This window comes from Giraffa tippelskirchi, chromosome 3 (assembly GCF_054371585.1).
Source record: "Giraffa tippelskirchi isolate mGirTip1 chromosome 3, T2T-mGirTip1v1.2.pri, whole genome shotgun sequence".
Classification (NCBI taxonomy): domain Eukaryota; kingdom Metazoa; phylum Chordata; class Mammalia; order Artiodactyla; family Giraffidae; genus Giraffa; species Giraffa tippelskirchi.
In genome coordinates, this window is record NC_137277.1 from 191973489 (window position 1) to 191994506 (window position 21018).

General features: G+C 48.1%; 1 protein-coding gene across 12 annotated transcripts in view; it reads left to right on the top strand.

The window, feature by feature from the left end:
* The first annotated feature begins 4633 nt into the window (after positions 1–4633).
* The window catches only part of SPATA21 (spermatogenesis associated 21), a 47672-nt gene continuing 31287 nt past the window's right edge, over positions 4634–21018 (top strand). For 7 of the 12 annotated variants that reach the window (XR_014078371.1, XM_081575055.1, XM_081575057.1 and 4 more), the window contains exons 1-5: positions 4634–4928; positions 10068–10311; positions 13038–13189; positions 14466–14631; positions 20704–20999. Coding sequence is in view for 10 of the 12 variants with exons in the window: in XM_081575055.1 (XP_081431181.1) it covers positions 10183–10311; positions 13038–13189; positions 14466–14631; positions 20704–20999 (743 nt within the window). In the remaining 2 variants the exon portion in view is untranslated. Of the gene's footprint in view, positions 4959–10067; positions 10312–13037; positions 13190–14465; positions 14632–20703; positions 21000–21018 lie in introns of all 12 variants that reach the window. The other 5 variants (XR_014078372.1, XM_081575054.1, XM_081575058.1 and 2 more) reach the window with 2 other exon arrangements.

Consider the following 21018-nt stretch of genomic DNA (forward strand, 5'->3'; position numbering starts at 1 on the left):
GAAGAACTAAAGAGCCTCTTGATGAAAGTGAAAGAGGAGAGTGAAAAAGTTGACTTAAAACTCAACGTTCAAAAAACAAAGATCATGGCATCCGGTCCCATCACTTCATGGCAAATAGGTGGGGAAACAATGGAAAGAGTGAGACTTTATTTTCTTGGGCTCCAAAATCACTGCAGATAGTGACCTCAGCCATGAAATTAAAAGATGCTTGCTCCTTGAAAGAAAAGCTATGACAAACCTAGACAGCATATTAAAAATCAGAGACATTACTTTACCAATAAAGATCCGTCTAGTCAAAGCTATGGTTTTTCCAGTAGTCATGTATGGATGTGAGAGCTGGACCATAAAGAAAGCTGAGCATCAAAGAATTGATGCTTTTGAACGGTGGTGTTGGAGAAGACTCTTGAGGGGTCCCTTGGACTGCAAGGAGATCAAATCAGTCAGTCCCAAAGGAAGTCAATCATGAATATTCATTGGAAGGACTGATGCTGAAGCTGAAGCTCCAGTACTTTGGCCACCTGATTCGAAGAACTGACTCATTAGAAAAGACCCTGATGCTGGGAAAGATTGAAGGCGGGAGAAGGGGATGACAGAAGATGAGATAGATGGTTGGATGGCATCACCAACTCAATGGACATGAGTTTGAGCAAGCTCTGGGAGTTGGTAATGGACAAGGAAGCCTGGCGGGCTGCGGTCCGTGGGGTCTCAAGGAGTTGGACACGACTCAACAACTGAACTGACTGACTGACTGAGGGTTGGTTGTCTGAAGGGCTTCTCAGGTGTCACTAGTGGTAAAGAACCCGCCTGCCAATTCAGGAGACATGAGAGACATGGATCCTATCCCTATCTGGGGAATATCCCTCTGGAGGAGGAAATGGCAACCCATTCTTGTCAGGAGAATCCCATGGATAGAGGAGCCTGGCGGGGTACAGCCCATTGGGTCGGAAAGAGTTGGACCTGACTGAAGTGGCTTAGCATACACTCAGGTTATCTGATGTCTGAAGCTCCGGTACTTTGGCCACCTGATACGAAGAGCCCACTCACTGGAAAAAGACCCTGATGCTGGGAAACGCTGATGCTGGGAAAGATTGAAGGCAAAGGGAGAAGAGGGCAGCAGAGGATGAGATGGTTAGTTAGCATCATTGATTCAATGGACCTGAATCTGAGCAAACTCCAGGAGATAGTGAAGGACAGGGAAGCCTGGCGTGCTGCAATCCATGGGGTCACAAAGAGTCAGACATGACTTAGCGACAACAACAACAACGACAAGGGTTGTCTGGGTGCTTCCCCTTCCATAACGTCTCAGGAGCCGCAGAGAAAACTTTAATCCACATCACACCGCAGTCCATTGTCTGGTTGTGGGTCATCCCCATTGCCTCGACACTCACACCTGATGTCCAGTTGGCTGAGAGTCAAAGCTGTAGCTCCCTAGACAGCTCTCTCTGATGCTTCTCTCCTCCAGCCTTTGCTTCCTCCTGCTCTTCCTAAAGGTCCTGCTATCAGCCGACTGTAAGATGCAACCGAGGCTTTTCCTTCTAGAGAAAGCTTTACCTGCCCCACCAGCTAAATGTGATGTCCCTACTGTGCCACCCTTATCCTAACCCACCGTGTGCCCTGGGCCCCTATAGTCTAGATTCAACAAAAGGATGTATTAAAAGGAACCAAGTTTACTAATATAAGTACTTTTTAAAGTATCGCAGTCTTAACTTGGATTTCTCTCAGAATGTTATGGGAGTTACAATGTTTGCGTGCGTGCTCAGTCATGTCCGACTCTGTGACCTCGTAGACTGTAGCCAGGTTCCTCTGTCCATGGGATTTTCCAGGCAAGAAGACTGGAGTGGGTTGCCATTTCCTCCTCCAGGGGATCTTCCTGACCCAGGGATCAAACCTGAGTCTCCCAAGTCTCCTGCACTGCAGGCAGATTCTTTACCACCGTACCACCCTGGAGTCAAATTGTCAAAATCCCTTCTCCTCCTCTACCGTTCTCTCTCTGTATTTCTTTTTTAAAAAATGTTAATTTATTTCTGAGTCTCCATTGCTGCGTGGACTTTTATCTAGTCGCAGTGAGCGGGGGCTACTGTCTAGTTGCGATGTGTACCTTCTCATTGCGGAGGCTTCTCTTGTTACGGAGCGCAAGGAGCAGGTTCCAGAGCTCGGGCTCTACATCTCAGGCTCAGTAGTGGTGGCCCGGGGGCTTAGAAGCTCGGAAAAATGAGGGATCTTCCCGGAACCCATGTCTCCTGCATTGGCAGGTGAATCCTTTACCGCTGAGCCTCCAGGGAAGCCCTACCATTCTCTTATTCACTACACAAACATTTCAGTGCTTATGATGAGCCAGAGCCTCTGTGAGCGACAGCTGATCCCAAATCTCTGATTCGCTGAACGCTCCTAAACTTTCTTCCCCTCCTTCTTCCCTCTCCTCTCTCTCCTTTTACTCTGTATAAACTCTTTATTACAGGATTGATCTGCCCTCTTAAATTAAAATATATACAAGGTGGTAAAATATACATAACATAAACTTTACCATTTTAACCATTTTAAGTGTACAATTCAGTGAAATTAAGTACATTCACCACTATTTCCAGACTTTTTCATCATCCAAGATCCTATACTCATTAAGCGATAACACCCCATTTCCTACTATTCCCAGCCCCTGATAATCTTTGTCCTACTGTCTGTATATGAATTTGTCTCTTCCAGGTATCTCATATAAATGGAATCATACAGTATTTGTTTTTGTTTATTTCACTTACTTCATATTTTCAATGTTCATTCATGTCATAGCTTATATCAGAATTTCATTCATTTTAATGACTGAATGATATTCCACTGTATGGTATAAAAAATTAATAAACAGAAAGTTCGGTTAAATAAGAGTCAGGAGCCCGGAGTGGGGAGCTCCCAGGCCCTGCAATGCCAGCCCAAAAGGAAGAAGGAAGACTCTTCTTTGCTGGCATGGACTCAGCCAGTGGAAAGCCACGGACCCAGTTTACTCTATCCCTCCTTCCCCAGCTTCCTTTTCCCCTCAATAAAAGGGTTCTGCTCCCCCTGCCCTGAGGGAACTGCACGTGGCTGGCCTTGGTTGCAGACTCTGAGTTGCAATTCTCTGCTGATCTCATGCAAACCCATTTTTGCTGGAGCAGTTCTGGTAACCTCATTATTTCAGGTGAATAATGGATAGACCACATTTTATTTATCCATTCGTCTATTGATGGACATTTGGGTTGTTTCCACCTTTTGGCTATTGTGAATAATGCTGCTGTGAATTATTGGTGAATAACACCTGTTCAAGTCCTTGTTTTCAGTTCTTTTGAGCATATATCTAGAAGTGGGACTTGCTGGCTCACACAGTAATCCTACGTGTAGCTTTTTGAGCACTAAACTTTTCCACAGAAGCTGCATTTTACATTTCTACCAGCAAAGGTTCCAATTTTCCACATCCTTGCCAATACTTATTTTCCATTTCCTTTGATATTCGCCATCCTGGTGGGTATGAAGTTAACCTCTCTTTGTGTGAATTGATTTAACATTTAATTTCAACTTTACCCTGTTTCTGCACAACAAAGAAGAGATTGAGAAATGAGATTTCTTCCTCCTACTTCTTTCTATTTCGTTTCCCTAAAGTCCTGGAGTGACAAAGACAGAAGTCCCCTTAGAAGCTAGAGGGGAGAGACGCTGAGAGGTGAGGGAGGGCACCTCTCACTCTGACAGTCTTATCCCTCACATTCTCGTCATTCTGTTTCCGTGTCCACTTTCCCACTAGACTGCAAGCTTCTTGAATGCAGGACCCTGTCCCTGCCTTTCTGGACCCCCGTATTCAGCAGCACAGAGCCTGCTACAGACTAAGCGTTCAGTGAATGAAAGTACATGACTAAAAAAAAAAAAAGAAAGTACATGACTCTGTGTGTATGTGTGTGTGTGTGTGTGTATGGGTATTCAGTTGGCTACATCCCAAAGCCAAGGGGTGATCTGGGGATAAGCCACTGTGTTTCCTTTTTCACACTCTGACTCTTTGCATCAGTATGTGCTGAACAACACCTGGGGAAAATAGGGTGTCCCAGGAATAAGGTACCTGAAGAATCTTCCACCTGGGAGAGCATCTGGGACCACCTCTGAAGAGCTAAACTTTGGGATAGCGTCCACCATCAGCACCAATCTCCATCACTTCATCTCTGGAAGCGAAGCGGTGTGAAGGTGGCCCACAGTGGCCCCATGTGGCTGCCCCAAGTAGGACACCTTCCTCTCTGAATCTCATAGAGAATGCTTGCTCCATGTAGCCAGGTCTTACAACATATTCAGAGCACTTGCCCTTCAGTTCAGCCTAACAGAGATGGGCATTGAGCTACTATAGGCCAAGTGCTAGATGCTGGGGCCACAGAGATGAGGCCCACCCAGCTCCTACCTTCATGGAGCTAACAGAGAGGAGGAGACAGAAAAAAATGAATCATTTGCATTGAGGAGTGAAAAGTGTTATGATGGAAGAAACTCACAGAGGAGTGTGAGAGCTAAGAAAAGAGGCCTCACCCAACCTGGGGGCAGTCAGGGAAGGCTCCCTGGAAGAGGTTACCTTGACACAATAATCCTTGTGAGGTAGGCGGGGTGAGGATTGTTATCCTCATTGTGTAGTGGCGCTACTGAAGCAGTGACCAGCCCAGGGAAGCTACACTGTCCTCTGGCTGTGGGAGGTCAGACTGTCCTTTGCCTTATTCTCAAACCCCAGTCACATGACTAGAGACACCTGAAAGGCATTTCTAAACATCTATTGCCAAGAATAAGAGGATCTACTGGCTACTCCCAGGTTAACTATGTTATCTAACAAATTCAGTTCAACCCAGTAGGCAGAGTGCAGGCTCACACAGAGCCCATCCCGTGCAGGAGGAGGTGACAGCGGTGCACAGCCTCGCTGTGATTCATCCGGCGGCTTTCTGGTAGGTCCAGGGCCAAGGTGGGGGCTTGAGGTGAGCAGTGTCCCTGTGTGGCTTCCAGAACTATGATAGGTTGCTTATCTTTACCTGCTGTGTTTTTCTGCCATCATAGACTTTTCCAAGAGAAATTTCCCCATTTCTCAGATGGGGAGTGTTAGTCGCTTAGTTGTGTCCAACTCTTTGCGACCCCATGAACAGACCCTGCCAAACTCCTCTGTCCGTGGGATTCTCCAGGCAAGAATACTGGAGTGGGTTGCCGTTCCCGTCTCAAGGGAATCTTCCTGACCCGGAGATCAAAGCCGGGTCTCCCGCGTTGCAGGCAGGTTGTTTACCATCTGAGCCGTGGGGAAACCACTTTAAAAGGGCACTTGGTAACAAAACAATTTTATAAAAGAATAAAGTTGGTGATCTCACACTTCCCGATTTCAATACTTAATATGACGGGACAGGAATCACGACAGTATAGTACTGGTATAAGGATAGACCATAGAACAATGAAATAGAATGGAAAATTCAGAAATAAACCCTCACATTTACAGCCACTTGATTTTCCCGAAGTGTGCCAAGACAGTTTGATAAAGAATAATCTTTTCAACAGACAGTGCGGGAATGAGTCATCTACACTGCACATGCAAAAGCATGAAGTTGGGCCCGTATCTCACACCATATGCAAAAACTAACTCAAAATGGCTCATAGACCTACATGTGGGAGCTAAACCATACGACTCTTAGAAGAAAACATAGAAATCTTCATGATCTTGGATTTATGTTATAATAAGAAGAATCTAATAGATTCTTAGATATGACACTAAGAGCACAGGCAACAAAAGAGAGAAGTAGGTAAATGAAACTTAAACACAATTAAGACTGCTTATTCTTCAAAGGACAGCAAAAGTGAAAGCACAATTCACATAATTTGAGAAAAATTTTGCAAATTACGTATCTGACAAAGGACTTGCACCTAGATTATATAGAGAGTTCTTACCATTCGATAATAAAAAGACAAATAACCCAATTTATAAATGGACAATGAACCTGAATAGACATTTTCCCAAAGAATATACACAAATAACCAATAAGCACGTGAAAAGGTGACCAACATCATTAGCCATCAGGGGAATGCAAATCAAAACCACATAAGATACTGCTTTTTACCCACACCCACTAGAGTGGCCAGAATAAAGCCCACGCACAGCAAGTGTTGGTGAGGGTGTGGGAGACCGGAGCCCTCAGACATCTCACATTTTGGGGGATGAAAGATGGTGCAGCCACTTTGGAAAACAGCATGGCAATTACTCTGGGGCTAAACATGGAGTTACCACGTGACCCAGCAATTCCATTCCTAGGTATACACCCAAGAGAAATGAAAACATATTTTCACACAAAAAAATTTGTACACAAATGTTCATAGCAGCATTCTTCATAACAGCTAAAAGGGGAAAGAACTCAAATGTCTGTCAGCTGACAAATTGGAGACATGAAAGGGGAAACTCCTTGGTGGCCTAGTGGTTAGGATTCCCAGCTTTCACTGCGGCGGTCCAGGTCCAATCCCTGGTTGGGGAACTAAGACCCCGCCAGCTGCATGACACGGCCAAAAACATGTAGAGTATTGGCCAAAAAAAGGAATGAAGGGCTGATACAATCCACAAATCAGATGAACCCTGGAAACATCTGCTAAGCCAAAGAAGCCAGTCACTCAGGACCACGTATTGTATATATGTTAGTCACTCAGTCACGTCCGACTCCTTGCAACCCCATGGACTATATAGCCTGTCACACTTCTTCAGGCAAGAATACTGGAGTGGATTGCCATTCCCTTCTCCATGGGATCCTCCTTACCCAGGGATTGAACCCAGGCAGATTCTTTACCTTCTGAGCCACCATGGAAGTATGATTCCGTTTAAATGAAATGTTCAGACTATAGAGACAGAAAGTAGATAAGTGATTGTCTAGGGCTGGGGGTGGGTTGAGGGGATTGAGGTGATGACTAAGGGGTGTGGGCTTTCTTTTAGGGGTGATGAACAGTGTTCTAAAATTGGAGTGAGGATTGTCCAATTCTGTGAATATACTAAAAACCATTGAATTGTACACTTTAAGTGGCTGAGTGGTGCAATGTGTGAATTAAATCTCAAGAAAACCGAGCAACAAAGTGCCCTGAAAGGGGGCAGAGTGTACTGGGCACCCCCCGATTCTATCCTCAGATCGTGCTCTCCTGCTGGGGGCAGGGGCTACCCCTTCTCGTCCAGATTCTCAGGGAAGTTGTAAGCCCCACACGGGGACAGAGAGGGGGCTGGATTCCCTCTGGACCCGCTGCCCCCTCAAAACTCAGCCTGTGGAATATTGGGGCCTGAGGATTCTGAGGCTGAGCCTGCGCTTTCTGAGTGGAGACAGTGGACAATGGGGGGGTGTGTGTGAGGGGTGTGGGAGGGTCCAGATTTCTTCCAGATGGGTCATGTACGTCTGGGGCAGGAAGGCTCAGAGGAAAGGGGACGGCCTAGGGGGCCTCAGGGGAGAGAAGGGAGGGCCCCAGGGGAAGAGAGAGGGGCTCAGCCACGGTTCTGATTCCTCTGTGCCAAGTGAGAGTCTAGGTCCTCCGGCAGGCTGGAGCTGCTCCCGCGGTGGGGTCCTCTGGTGCGGGGGTCTTGTTTGCATTGTGGGGATGGTGGAAATGGAGTGGGGGAGGCATGGTGGGGAGGGCAGGAGAAGGCAGGGGCGTTCAGGTCAGCCGCTGTGAGGGGCATGTCCCCGGAACCCCGGGCAAACTGAGAGCCACCGGGACCCCCAGTGTGCTCCCAAAGCCTGATGTGGTGCCAAGCGTGGGTACGTCTGGCACACAATTGATGGCTGTGTGGGTGAGTGAGGAAATGAATTAAGCTTCTTTGGAGGCAAGATGATATGGTGAGATAAGCAGTCTTAGGAGTCACACAGGCCTGGGTTTGAAACCAGTTCCTCTGCAGATTTGCTGTGTGGTATTGGAGAAGACACTGGGCCACAGTGAACCTCAGTTTATTTTTTTTTTTTCACATTTTTCAAAAGACTTTATTAAGAAACAGGAAAAAAAAGATATAAAGTACACAATCAAAGGAATGAAAGAGTTTACAACATAGCTTCTTCAGGCCAGTGGCAACTAAGAAATATTTGCTGGGCCAATGCCAAGGGTATGGAGGCTCCAAATCCATTTTCAATCCCATTTCTCTTGGTTGTTAACCCAACCAACTCAAAACTTCCTCCAAAGAGAAGTCAGATTGCCTTCCAAAACCTCCCCAAACTACTTCCCAATTGCCTTTACAGCCCTTCTCTGCCTGGTTCCAGACTCCTCACCTAGGCTTCGGGTGAGGTCAGCCAGACCCTGCTGAGCCTTCTCCACTCTTCCAGTCACTCTGTGGCCCTCAAATCTATTTCTGTTCCCATTCATTTAATTAAACTACATTCATAAACCAGTTGGGCTGGCTTGTTCTGTTGCCTTTGGTCAAGTTACCTATTTTTCTAAGCCTACATCTGAACTTGATCTTTCTTCTGTTGGGAACAACTTCTTGAGCAGTGTCTCTGGCAGCTCCCTGCCCCAGTTAGTCCAAGGCTTCTTTCTCCCCCAGACAGAACTCTGCACCCCTGTCCAACCTCCCACTTAACTTCCAGGTGGCTCTAGTTCTCAGCTACCCCATCTGGGTGGTGGTTTAGTTGCTAAGTTGTGTCTTGACTCCTGAGGCCTCATGGACTGTAGCCCACCAGGCTCCTCTGTCCAGGGGATTCTCCGGGCAAGAGTACTGGAGTGGGTTGCCGTTGCCTTCTCCAGGATGAACCTCAGTTTAAAACAGGGCTGAACCCATTGACCTCGAGGACGGAGTGGCTAGAATATTGTTGTCAAACATGCCCAGCAAACAGAAGGTTCCTCTGTGGGTGCTGGTGGTCTGCCATGATTTAAAGTGGGAGAAGCACCATCAAGAGCCTCAAGGTGTCACTGGGCGGGTAGGATTTACCCCTAGAAATAAGTGAACAGTGAAAAGAGGTTTCCATGGCATTTCCATAGAAATGGTACTGATGTTGCAGCAAAGGCATTCAAAGGCCAGAGACAGGGCTGAGGTGGTTGGAAGCTTGGAGAAGAGGCAGGAGCATGAAGGATGGGGTGGGGGGCGGGGGTTGTTGTTGAAGAGACAGAGAAGTGGGAAACGGGCACAGAGGCTGGCTTGGGTGGGGTAGGGGGGTAGTCTGTGGGATTAGGATTGCAGGAGATTGCCAAGATCAAAAGAGAATGCTTGTGTAGGGGATGGTGGTACAGCCAAACAGGAGGTTGGATGGGAAAGGCAGAAGGGGAGACACTAAGGAAAGCTGTAGAAAAGGATATGTCCAGGGCAGGGAAGGGAGGATTTGGCAAACCCCCTAGAGCCACTGGAGACTTTAGGGCCCCACACAGACGTTCCCCACTCCTTATTCCTTAGCCCTGGGAGGAACAGATTTTTCCTCTATAGCAGCAGCAGCAGCAACTGTGACACTCTGGGCTCTCTTTAAAATACGCATTTAGTATACTAAAGCCTCTGAGAAATCCTGCAAAAAGAGACTATTTCATTAAAAAATGTATTTACTTATTTGGCTGCCTGGGTCTTAGTGGGATCCTCACTGTGGCTCATGGCCTCTCTACTCACGGCAAGCGGGGTCAGTAGTCCTGGTTCGCAGGCTTCGTTGCTCTGCAGCACGTGGGGTCTTAGTGCACCAGCCAGCGGCCGAACCCGCGTCACTTGCATTGCAAGGTGGATTCTTAACCACTGGACTACCAGGGAAGTCCCAGCCTCTTTCATTTTAACTCAGAATTTTCCAGACACGTTTGGCCTCAGAACCTTTTCGTGGTGCCCCCCATGGAGCCAGTATTCTGGAGAACACCTGTTAGGAAATGCTGCTCTAGAGAAAAGCGTGTGGGTTGGGGACCCAGCAGGCCATGGTTTGATTCCTGCTCTGTGACCTGCCTGGTGTTAGACCTCAGGCAAGTCACTTTGTTTCCCGGAGCTTCCTTTTTTCCTAGAGTCATTGTGAGACCTGGGGAAAGTGTGCGGGTAACACATGTGGGGAGGTCCCTGGCCTGGCCATGTGCCACTCCTGTGCCAGGCCTGGCCCTGCTTCTTCCCCTAAGCCAGGCTTTCTCCACTACAGACTCCGCGTGGGCTGCTGAAGAGGTAATGGGCTTGGCGGAACTTTGACTGGATTTCTTTTCTGGGAACACAGCATTTGATGCTCCTCACTTGGTACCCTCATCAGCCCTGGCACAATGGACAACGGGAACGCCCAGATGTACATGGAGGATAGGACCGAGGCACCAGGGGCCCAGCCAAGTCCTGGCCTGAGGACTGCCAGCCACAGGGCTGGTGAGGAGCCCACCGTAACAGAAGTCAGCCAGGTAGGGACTTGTCTCGCCACCCACAGCAGGTACCTTTCCCTTCCCTTGCCCAGGCTTTCTCTCCAACTTTTTAAATTAAGCCTCTATAACAACAACTGACACAAAACTCAGTTCAAATTGGACTAGGCAGGAATGAGGACTCATCAGCTGGGTAACTGACCAATCTACCTGTAGACTTCAGGTATGGCTGGATAAAGGTGCTAAATGAGTGTTGGCTCTGCCTGCCTTTTGGCATTCCTAGGCAAGCTCTCTGTGCAAAATGGCAAGAATTGCCCTGGCCGCCCCAGGCTTACATCTTCCCATTGTACTTTCTCTGGCTTAACATCCCAAACAGGAGGACAGCCTCTTTGCAATAGTTGAAGAAAGTCTCTGGTATCAGTGTCACTGGCCCGGGTTGTAGTCACATATTTATCCCCGAATCAGTCAACATGGCAGGGCAGAGTGGCCTGGATCTCTTTGTATAATGAAGCCAGAGGTGGTACTCTCAAATGGAGGCAGGAAGGTTGCCATAAAAGGATGTTGTACCAAAAGAGATGCTGGCTGGATGAGGGAAACAAGAATTGTTTACTTACTCTACTAAGTAGAAAGCCTTCCATGGCCTTTAACCCCCCCCCCCATAACCTTCATTCCTCTGACAGCTACTCAGTTTCCATCCATGACCTCTGCACCTTCCTTACTGTGTCCTCGAGCTAAAAATGTCACCATAAAAAAAGGCAACATCTCTTTGGATTAAGCATAGCCCTCTAACTGTAGCCTCTGTTATAAATTACGGCTTCTTGTGGGCCCAGGAAGAGGGCCTGAAAGGAGGGATCTTGGAAGGAGCCTGGGGCAAACATTCAGGGCTTCCGTTATCTGCCAGTTTGTTTCTCCAACCAGCATAGTCATGGGGTCTCAGTGCTGCCACTTGACCAGATGTATGATCTTGGGCTTATCACTGCAGCCCTTGAGCTTCATGGACTCATGTGTGTCATGCGAGGATTAACTGGGTTAAATCCCTGGGGGCACCTGGCACTGGCCCTGCCCCTTGGTCGATGCCCTTAGTGTTGACTCCCAGAGGAATCTTGTATCATAACAACTATTATCAATTGATTGAGCCAAGTTGCCTGGAGTTTGCTGACTCAGGTAGGGCTTGGCGCTCCCTCGGAGTCGCTGGCTCCAGGCCACCCAACTAGCGAGTGATAGACATCAAAACCCAGCAGAAATTGAGGAAGCCTCCCTTGGACCTTGCAAGGGTCTCTCTCTTTTTTTTTTCTTGGCTGCCCCTTGGGGCTTTCGGGATCTTAGTTCACTGAGCAGGGATTGAACCCGTGCCCTTGCCGTGGAAGTTCGGAGTCTTAACCACTGGACCGGCGGGGAAGTCCCCCTAGGTGCTCCATCGAGCTCTCCTTGTCAGGATCACGGTGGCCAAGGTACCGCTTGGGCTCCAGGTTCCTGCGGCGACCTTGCTGCTGACTGGGCCCCGCCTCCTCTTGTCTCCTCCCCGGTCTTCTCAACGCCTCTCCCGTGAGGGACAGGGTCTTCTCTCCCGCGAGGCGCGGGGTCTCCTCTCCCGCGAGGCGTGGGGTCTCCCCTCCCGCGAGAGACGGGGTCTCCCCTCCCGCGAGGCGCGGGGTCTCCTCTCCCATGAGGGACGGGGTCTCCCCTCCCGCGAGGTGCGGGGTCTCCTCTCCCTGAGGGACAGGGTCTCTCCTCTCGCGAGGCGCGGGGTCTTCCCTCCCGTGAGGGACGGGAGTCTCTCCTCCCGTGAGGGACAGGGTCTCCTCTCCGTGAGGCGCGGGGTCTCCCCTCCCGTGAGGGACGGAGTCTCCTCTCCGTGAGGCGCGAGGTCTCCCCTCCCATGAGGCGCGGGGTCTCCCCTCCCGTGAGGCGCGGGGTCTCCTCTCACGCGAGGGACGGGGGTCTCCCCTCCCGCGAGGCGTGGGGTTTCCCCTCCCGTGCGGGACGGGGGTCTCTCCTCCAGAGAGGCGCGGGGTCTCCCCTCCCGTGAGGGACGGGGGTCTCCCCTCCCGTGAGGCGCGGGGTCTCCTCTCCGTGAGGCGCGGGGTCTCCCCTCCCGCGAGGCGCGGGGGTCTCCCCTCCCGTGAGGCGCGGGGTCTCCTCTCACGCGAGGGACGGGGGTCTCCCCTCCCGCGAGGCGTGGGGTTTCCCCTCCCGTGCGGGACGGGGGTCTCTCCTCCAGAGAGGCGCGAGGTCTCCCCTCCCGTGAGGGACGGGGGTCTCCCCTCCCGTGAGGCGCGGGGTCTCCCCTCCCGAGAGGGACGGGGGTCTCTCCTCCCGCGAGGCGCGGGGTCTCCTCTCCCGTGAGGGACGAGGGTCTCTCCTCCCGTGAGGCGCGGGCTCTCCTCTCCGTGAGGCGCGGGGTCTCCCCTCCCGCGAGGCGCGGGGGTCTCCCCTCCCGTGAGGCGCGGGGTCTCCTCTCACGCGAGGGACGGGGGTCTCCCCTCCCGCGAGGCGCGGGGTCTCCTCTCACGCGAGGGACGGGGGTCTCCCCTCCCGCGAGGCGTGGGGTTTCCCCTCCCGTGCGGGACGGGGGTCTCTCCTCCAGAGAGGCGCGGGGTCTCCCCTCCCGTGAGAGACAGGGTCTCCTCTCTGTGAGGCGCGGGGTCTCCTCTCCCGTGAGGCACGGGGTCTCCCCACCCCGGAGGCCAGGATGAGCCCAGGGAGTGGCAGGATCCTTCCAGAATGGCCCATTCCCTGAGCCAGGGCCGTGGGCATCTTTGTTCTAGGCTGTGTTTCCAGATGCTGAAGCGATGGACAGTGGCCAGCAGCCCTCACCAGCCCTGGGAGGGCCGGAGACCAGGCCCGGACACAGAGACGCGTCAGAGGAGGGGTTTCCGCAGCTCAGTTCCCAGGAGCAGAAGCCTCCGGCAGGACCAGGGTGAGCTGGGGGCTTCCCAGAGAGTAGGTGCAGGAGAGAAGCCCCCTGTGGCCCACCCGGTGGGGAGGGAGAGGGGAGGGAACCCCAGCCTGAGGTGGGTCTGCCCACTCACCGCTCTTGTACTTTTTCTCATAGCGCGACTCATACTGAATAATTGTGTGTGCTGGTCGTTTGTCTGAGCTCCCCCAGTAGACTACAAGTTTCTGTGATGTGTCATGTTCAAGGGGCATTTATGTGTCTTGTTTAACCTCAAAAATCCATTAAGGAATACGAATTGTCCCTCTACTACGTGCCTCGGACTCTGTTTAAACAAACAACTGCTTTTAACCTCATGTATTTCTAGAAATATACCCTAAGGATAGAAGTGAAGATTCAGGCAAAGTTTTATGTGCAAAGATTTCTCCTGGCACGTTATTTTAAAGGCTAAAAACATTTAAAATGTCAGTGTGCGCTGTTGTTGTTTAGCCAGTCACTCCTGTCTGACTCTTTGTGACCCCATAGACTGTAGCCTGCCAGGCTCCTCCATCGATGGGATTCTTCAGGCAAGAATACCGGAGTGGGTTGCCATTGCCTTCTCCAGGGGATCTTCCCAACCCAGGGATCGAACCTGCACTGGCAGGCGGGTTCTACCGCTGAGCCCCCAGGGAAGCCCCCAGTGTGTGCTAAATGCCCACAATAGGGGGATGGTTAAGCAAATTATGATTATCTGTAAAATAGAGAATTTTATGCTTTCATTAGAAAACATGTTTATGAAAGACTTGGGGCATAGGAAAAATTTAGATTATACTGTTAATTGAAAAAATATTGCAAAATCGTATTCGCAATATAACTGAAAGTATGCAATTATTTGAAGATGATATTTAAACCAATCCCCATTGAAAATACGTATGTATGTCCTTAAGAAGCCTGGAGGAAATACTCCATAATATTAGTGACATCAGATCAACACAGATTCACATCCAGACCTGTCAGCTTTAGCTTAATGATCCAAGGCTCAAGTCTCCCCACCACGATGAATTCCAGTTCTCCTTGATTTTTCTTTTTTTCTAAAAAGCAATAAGTAATAATGAAAATGTTAAATCCTAACTCTCTTAAACATTGACATCAAAGTGTTTGTGATTGGAGGAATTCATGTTAGTCCTTCATTCTTTCTCCCAGGCATTTAGAGCGCACCTATGGTGTGCCTAGCCCCGTGTGGGTACCACGAAGACGTATAAGAATATAAAGCCCTGCCCCAGTTTGGGAGCTGAAGCGTCCCTTTGTCTGTTCTCTCCAGGATGAAGCCGTCCTCTTGGGTCCCCCAGGAAGGGCCCAGGGAGCTGCAAGCAGACCGGGATCTGGCCACGCTGGGAAGTGAGCTGGGGGTGCCCCCCAACAGAGTCCCTGCAACACAGAAAGGGCTGCAGCAGCAGGGCTCAGGGAAAGAGACTGAGTACCAACAGGTGAGCCAGCGGAACCCAGGGACGGTGGAGGGTCAGGGCCCTGAGAGTCGCCAGGTAATGTCCACAGAATCCCGGGCAGGAGGGGATGGAATGGCTGACCCGCAGGGGAGGTGAGGGAGCAGGGAACTGTTAGAGGCAGGGAGAGGATGGAGCTTCTGGGTAAAATTAAAAATGGAACATGCTCAGTTTAACAAAGCCCAATTTTTTTTTCTTATGCTAGAATGTTCTAGCAGCTGTTTCTTAGCTGCTGAGCTCTGTGGGACCCTTCAAGAGGTGATTAGAGTGTGGCACCTTTTCCAAACGTGTTTGACTATAAAATATCTTTTAATTTATTTTTTATTTTAAGATTTAGGGTTTTTTTTTTAAACAGCTTCATAAGGTACAATTGATACACAGTTGAGCATACTTCAAGTGTACAATTTACTGTTTTGGATACATGTGTATACCCACAAAACCATCACTACAACCAAGAAAACAAACACATCTGTCACCCCCCCAAAAAAAAAGTTTTCTGTGCCCCTTTGTCATCGCTTTTCCCATTCATTCCAAGCCCCAGGCAACCACTGATCTGTGTTCTGCAGCTGTGAATTTGTATTTCTCAGAATTTTTCATAAATGAAGCATAAGTAACCATTCTTTTTGTCTTGCTTCTTTCACTTAGCATGAACATTTTGAGATTCAGCTACATTATTGTGTAGATCAATACTTTATTCTTTTTGCTGCTGAGTATTATTCCATTATATGGATAGGTCACAGTTTCTTGTTCTACTTTATAGCACAGGGAACTATGTTCAATATCTTGTGATAAATCACAATGGAAAAGAATATGAAAAAAAAGTGTTTATATATATATCACTGAATCACGTTGCTGTTCTGTGGAAATTAACAAACAAAACCCAGTTTCCTCATTCTTTCACCTATTGATAGACACCTGATTTGTTTCAACTTTTTGACTATTACAAATAAGACTCATAGAAACATTCATGTCTGTGTGTACAGATACTTTCATTTCTTTGGGGGCAAATAAATGGCTAGGAGTAGAATGGATCATAGGGTATTTGTATGTTTAACTTATTAAGAAACTGCCAAACTTTTCTCCAAAGTGGTTATACCATTTTACATCCCCATCAGCAACATATGAGAATTCCACTTGTTCCATATCTTCCCCCAAACTTGGTATGGTCTGTTTTTAATTCTAAGCATTCTAATAAGTGTGTAGTAGAATCTCATTGTGGTCTTTATTTTCTTTTCCAAATGACTAAACATGTCAAGCATCTTTTCATGTGTTTATAGGCACTTATTATGTATCTTTGGAGAAATGTCTATTCAAATACTTTGCACATCATTTTAATATAATAGTCAACTGTCTTTTCCATTCTCTCAATGGTGACTTTCAAAGAACAGAAGTCTTAATTTTGATGAAGTCTAGCTGATCACTGAAAACTAGCTAATCTGATCACACGGACCACAGCCTTGTCTATCTCAGTGAAACTAAGCCATGCCATGTGGGGCCACCCAAGACAGATGGGTCATGGTGGAGAGGTCTGACAGAATGTGGTCCACTGGAGAAAGGCATGGCAAACCACTTCAGTATTCTTGCCTTGAGAACCCCATGAACAGTATGAAAAGGCAAAAAGATAGGACACTGAAAGACGAACTCCCCAGGACAGTAGGTGCCCAATATGCTAACGGAGATCAGTGGAGAAATAACTCCAGAAAGAATGATGAGATGGAGCCAAAGCAAAAATGATTCCCAGCTGTGGATGTGATTGGTGATAGAAGCAAAGTCTGATGCTGTAAAGAGCAATACTGCATAGGAACCTGGAATGTTAGGTCCGTGAATCAAGGCAAATTGGAAGTGGTCAAACGGGAGATGGCAAGAGTGAACGTCGACATTCCAGGAATCAGCAAACTAAGATGGACTGGAATGGGTGAATTTAACTCAGATGACCATTATATCTACTACTGTGGGCAAGAATCCCTTAGAAGAAATGGAGTAGCCATCATGATCAACAAAAGAGTCCAAAATGCAGTACTTGGATGCAATCTCAAAAACAATAGAATGATCTCTGTTCATTTCCAGGGCAAACCATTCAATATCACGGTAATCCAAGTCTATGCCCCGACCAGTAACACCGAAGAAGCTGAAGTTGAACGGTTCTATGAAGACCTACAAGACCTTCTAGAACTAACACCAAAAAAAGATGTCCTTTTCATTATAGGGGACTGGAATGCAAAAGTAGGAAGTCAAGAAACACCTGGCGTAACAGGCAAGTTTGGCCTCGGAGTACAGAATGAAGCAGGGCAAAGGCTAATAGAGTTTTGCCACGAGAATGCACTGGTAATAGCAAACACCCTATTCCAACAACACAAGAGAAGACTCTACACGTGGACATCACCAGATGGTCAACACTGAAATCAGATTGATTATATTCTTTGCAGCCAAAGATGGAGAAGCTCTATACAGTTAGCAAAAACAAGATCGGGAGCAGAGTGTGGCTCAGATCATGAACTGCTTATTGCCAAATTCAGACTTAAATTGACGAAAGTAGGGAAAACCACTAGTCCATTCAGGTATGACCTAGATCAAATCCCTTATGAGTATACAGTGGAAGTGACAAATAGATTTAAGGGTCTAGACCTGATAGACAGAGTGCCTGATGAACTATGGACAGAGGTTCGTGACATTGTACAGGAGACAGGGATCAAGACAATCCCCATGGAAAAGAAATGCAAAAAAGCAAAATGGCTGTCTGAGGAGGCCTTACAGATAGCTGGGAAGAGAAGAGAAGCGAAAAGCAAAGGAGAAAAGGAAAGATATTCCCATCTGAATGCAGAGTTCCAAAGAATAGCAAGGGGAGATAAGAAAGCCTTCCTCAGCGATCAGTGCAAAGAAATAGAGGAAAACCACAGATTGGGAAAGACTAGAGATCTCTTCAAGAAAATTATAGATACCAAAGGAACATTTCATGCAAAGATAGGCTCGATAAAGGACAGAAATGGTATGGACCTAACAGAAGCAGAAGATATTCAGAAGAGGTGGCAAGAATACACAGAAGAACTGTACAAAAAAGATCTTCACGACCCAGATAATCACAATGGTGTGATCACTCACCTAGAGCCAGACATCCTGGAATGTGAAGTCAAGTGGGCCTTAGAAAGCATCACTACGAACAAAGCTAGTGGAGGTGATGGAATTCCAGTTGATCAAAGGTGATGCTGTGAAAGTGCTGCACTCGATATGCCAGCAAATCTGGAAAACTCAGCAGTGGCCACAGGACTGGAAAAGGTCAGTTTTCACTCCAATCCCAAAGAAAGGCAATGCCAGAGAATGCTCAAACTACCACACAATTGCACTCATCTCACACATTAGCAAAGTAATGCTCAAAATTCTCCAAGCCAAGCTTCAGCAATACGTGAACCATGAACTTCCAGATGTTCAAGCTGGTTTTAGAAAAGGCAGAGGAACCAGAGATCAAATTGCCAATATCCGCTGGATCATGGAAAAAGCAAGAGAGTTCCAGAAAAACATCTATTTCTGCTTTATTGACTATGCCAAAGCCTTTGACTGGGTGGATCACAATAAACTGTGGATAATTCTGAAAGAGATGAGAATACCAGACCATCTGACCTGTCTCTTGAGAAACCTATATGCAGGTCAGGAAGCAACAGTTAGAATTGTACATGGAACAACAGACTGGTTCCCAATAGGAAAAGGAGTACGTCAAGGCTGTATATTGTCACCCTGCATATTTAACTTATATGCAGAGTACATCATGAGAAACGCTGGGCTGGAAGCAACACAAGCTGGAATCAAGATTGCCAGGAGAAATATCAATAACCTCAGATATGCAGATGACACCACCCTTATGGCAGATAGTGAAGAAGAACTAAAGAGCCTCTTGATGAAGGTGCAAGAGGAGAGTGAAAAAGTTGGCTTAAAGCTCAACGTTCAGAAAACTAAGATCATGGCATCTGGTCCCATCACTTCATGGGAAATAGATGGGGAAACAGTGGAAACAGTGTCAGACTTTATTTTTTTGGGCTCCAAAATCACTGCTGATGGTGATTGCAGCCATGAAATTAAAAGACGCTTACTCCTTGGAAGGAAGGTTATGGCCAACCTAGATAGCAGATTTAAAAGCAGAGACATTACTTTGCCAACAAAAGTCCGTCTAGTCAAGGCTATGGTTTTTCCAGTGGTCATGTATGGATGTGAGAGTTGGACGGTGAAGAAAGCTGAGCACCAAAGAATTGATGCTTTTGAACTGTGGTGTTGGAGAAGACTCTTGAGAGTCCCTTGGACTGCAAGGAGATCCAATCAATCCATCCTAAAAGAGATCAATCCTGGGTGTTCATTGGAAGGTCTGATGTTGAAGCTGAAACTCCAATACTTTGGCCACCTCATGCGAAGGGTTGACTCATTGGAAAAGACCCTGATGCTGGGTAGGATTGGGGGCGGGAGGAGAAGGGGACGACAGAGGATGAGATGGTTGGATGGCATCACCGACTCGACGGGCATGGGTTTGGGTAGACTCCGGGAGTTGGTGATGGACAGAGAGGCCTGGCATGCTGCAGTTCATGGGGTCGCAAAGAGTCGGACATGACTGAGCGACTGAACTGAACTGAGCTGATCATTTTTTTCTTTATGGCTGTGCTTTTGGTGTTATTTCTTAGAAATCTTTACTTAATCTGAAGTCACATAGAATTTTATCCTATGTTTTCTCCAAGAAGTTTTATTATTTTAGGTTTAACAGTTAGGTTTATGATCCAGCTTGAGTTAATTTTTGTATGTGGTCTGAGTGTTGGATTGAGGCTCATTTCTTGCATATGGCTGTCCAGTCATCCCAGCACCATTTGTTGGAGACTCTCCTTTCTCCAGAGCTTCCCTAGTGGCTCAGATGGTAAAGAATCTTCCTGCAATGCCAGAGACCTGAGTTCAATACCTGGGTTGGGAAAAGGAAATGGCAACCCACTCCGGTATTTTTGCCTGGAGACTCCCATGGACACAGGAGCCTGGCAGGCTCCAGTCCATGGCGTCGCAAAGAGTCTGACACGACTGAGCGAGTAACACTTTCACTTTTACTCCTTTCTCTGCTGAGTTTGTACCTTTGTCGAAAAGCATTTGACCACCTATGTGTGAGTTTATCTCTCTTCTCGGTTTCATCTATTTATCTATTCTTATTCCAACATTACTGTTTTGTTTTGTTCTTTTTACCACGTAGTTACCGTGTGGCATATGGATCTTAGTTCCCTAACCAAAGGCTTCCTTCATAGCTCAGTTGGTAAAGAATCTGCCTACAATGTGAGAGACCTGGGTTTGATCCCTGGGTTGGGAAGATCCCCTGGAGAAGGGAAGGGCTCCCCACTCCAGTATTCTGGCCTGGAGAATTCCGTGGATTATATAGTCCATGGAGATGCAAAGAGTCGGACACGACTGAGAGACTTTCACTTTGACTTTCCCCAACCAGGGATTGAGCCCATGCCCCTTATAGTGGAAGCATGGAGTCTTAACCCCTGGGCCACCAGGGAAGTCCCACACATTGTCTTGACTATGGCAACTTATTAAAGTCTTGAAATCAGTTAATGTAAAAATCTCTTTGGTAGGGAGTACCATGAAGGATTCTTGTTCTTTGAAACACCCCTTGAGAAATCCCATTTAAAGAAGATTGTGTCAGAGACTTCCCTGGTGGTCTGGTGGTTAAGACTCCGCACTTCCATTGCAGGGGGTATGGGTTAGATTCCTGGCCTGGGAACTAAGATCTCACATGCCATGCAGTGTGGCAAATAAATAAATAAATAACATGAAAAGAGGATTGCCTCACTTTCCCCGGCTCCCATCCTGCCTGCACAGAGAAGTGTGGATTCTGACTTGGGTAAGCCATGCCTCCTCTGGACCTCAGTTTCCTCATCCCTTAGGGAACCCTCTAGGTGTGCTGGGAGAGTTCAGTAAGGTAGTGCTTGAAGTGCTTGGACCAGAGTAACTGTTGGTCAGCTGGTCTCTGAGTGAGTGTTGAGGGTCACCTGAGAGTCAGGATGGGGCTCCCCATCTTGATGTCTTTGTTCTTGGCAGGACCCAGAGGGTCAGCCCATCCCAGGTCACCTGGCAGCCAATGAGTCAGACACAGAGCAGCCAACAGAGCCTTACTGCACCTTGGACAGCCGTGAGCAGCAGCGGGAGGACAAGTCCCCCAAGGAGGCAGACACCCCACCCATCGGGCCACAGGGGGCTCTGCCAGAGCCTGGCCCAGGGGAATGTGAGGACAGTTCCCAGGAAGTAGTGTCCCTAATGCCTACGGCAACTCTGGAGGAAAAGACAGCTCACACTGCCCTACCACCCACGCCACGACCTGATACACCCAAAGCAAGGTAAGGCATCCTCTGATGG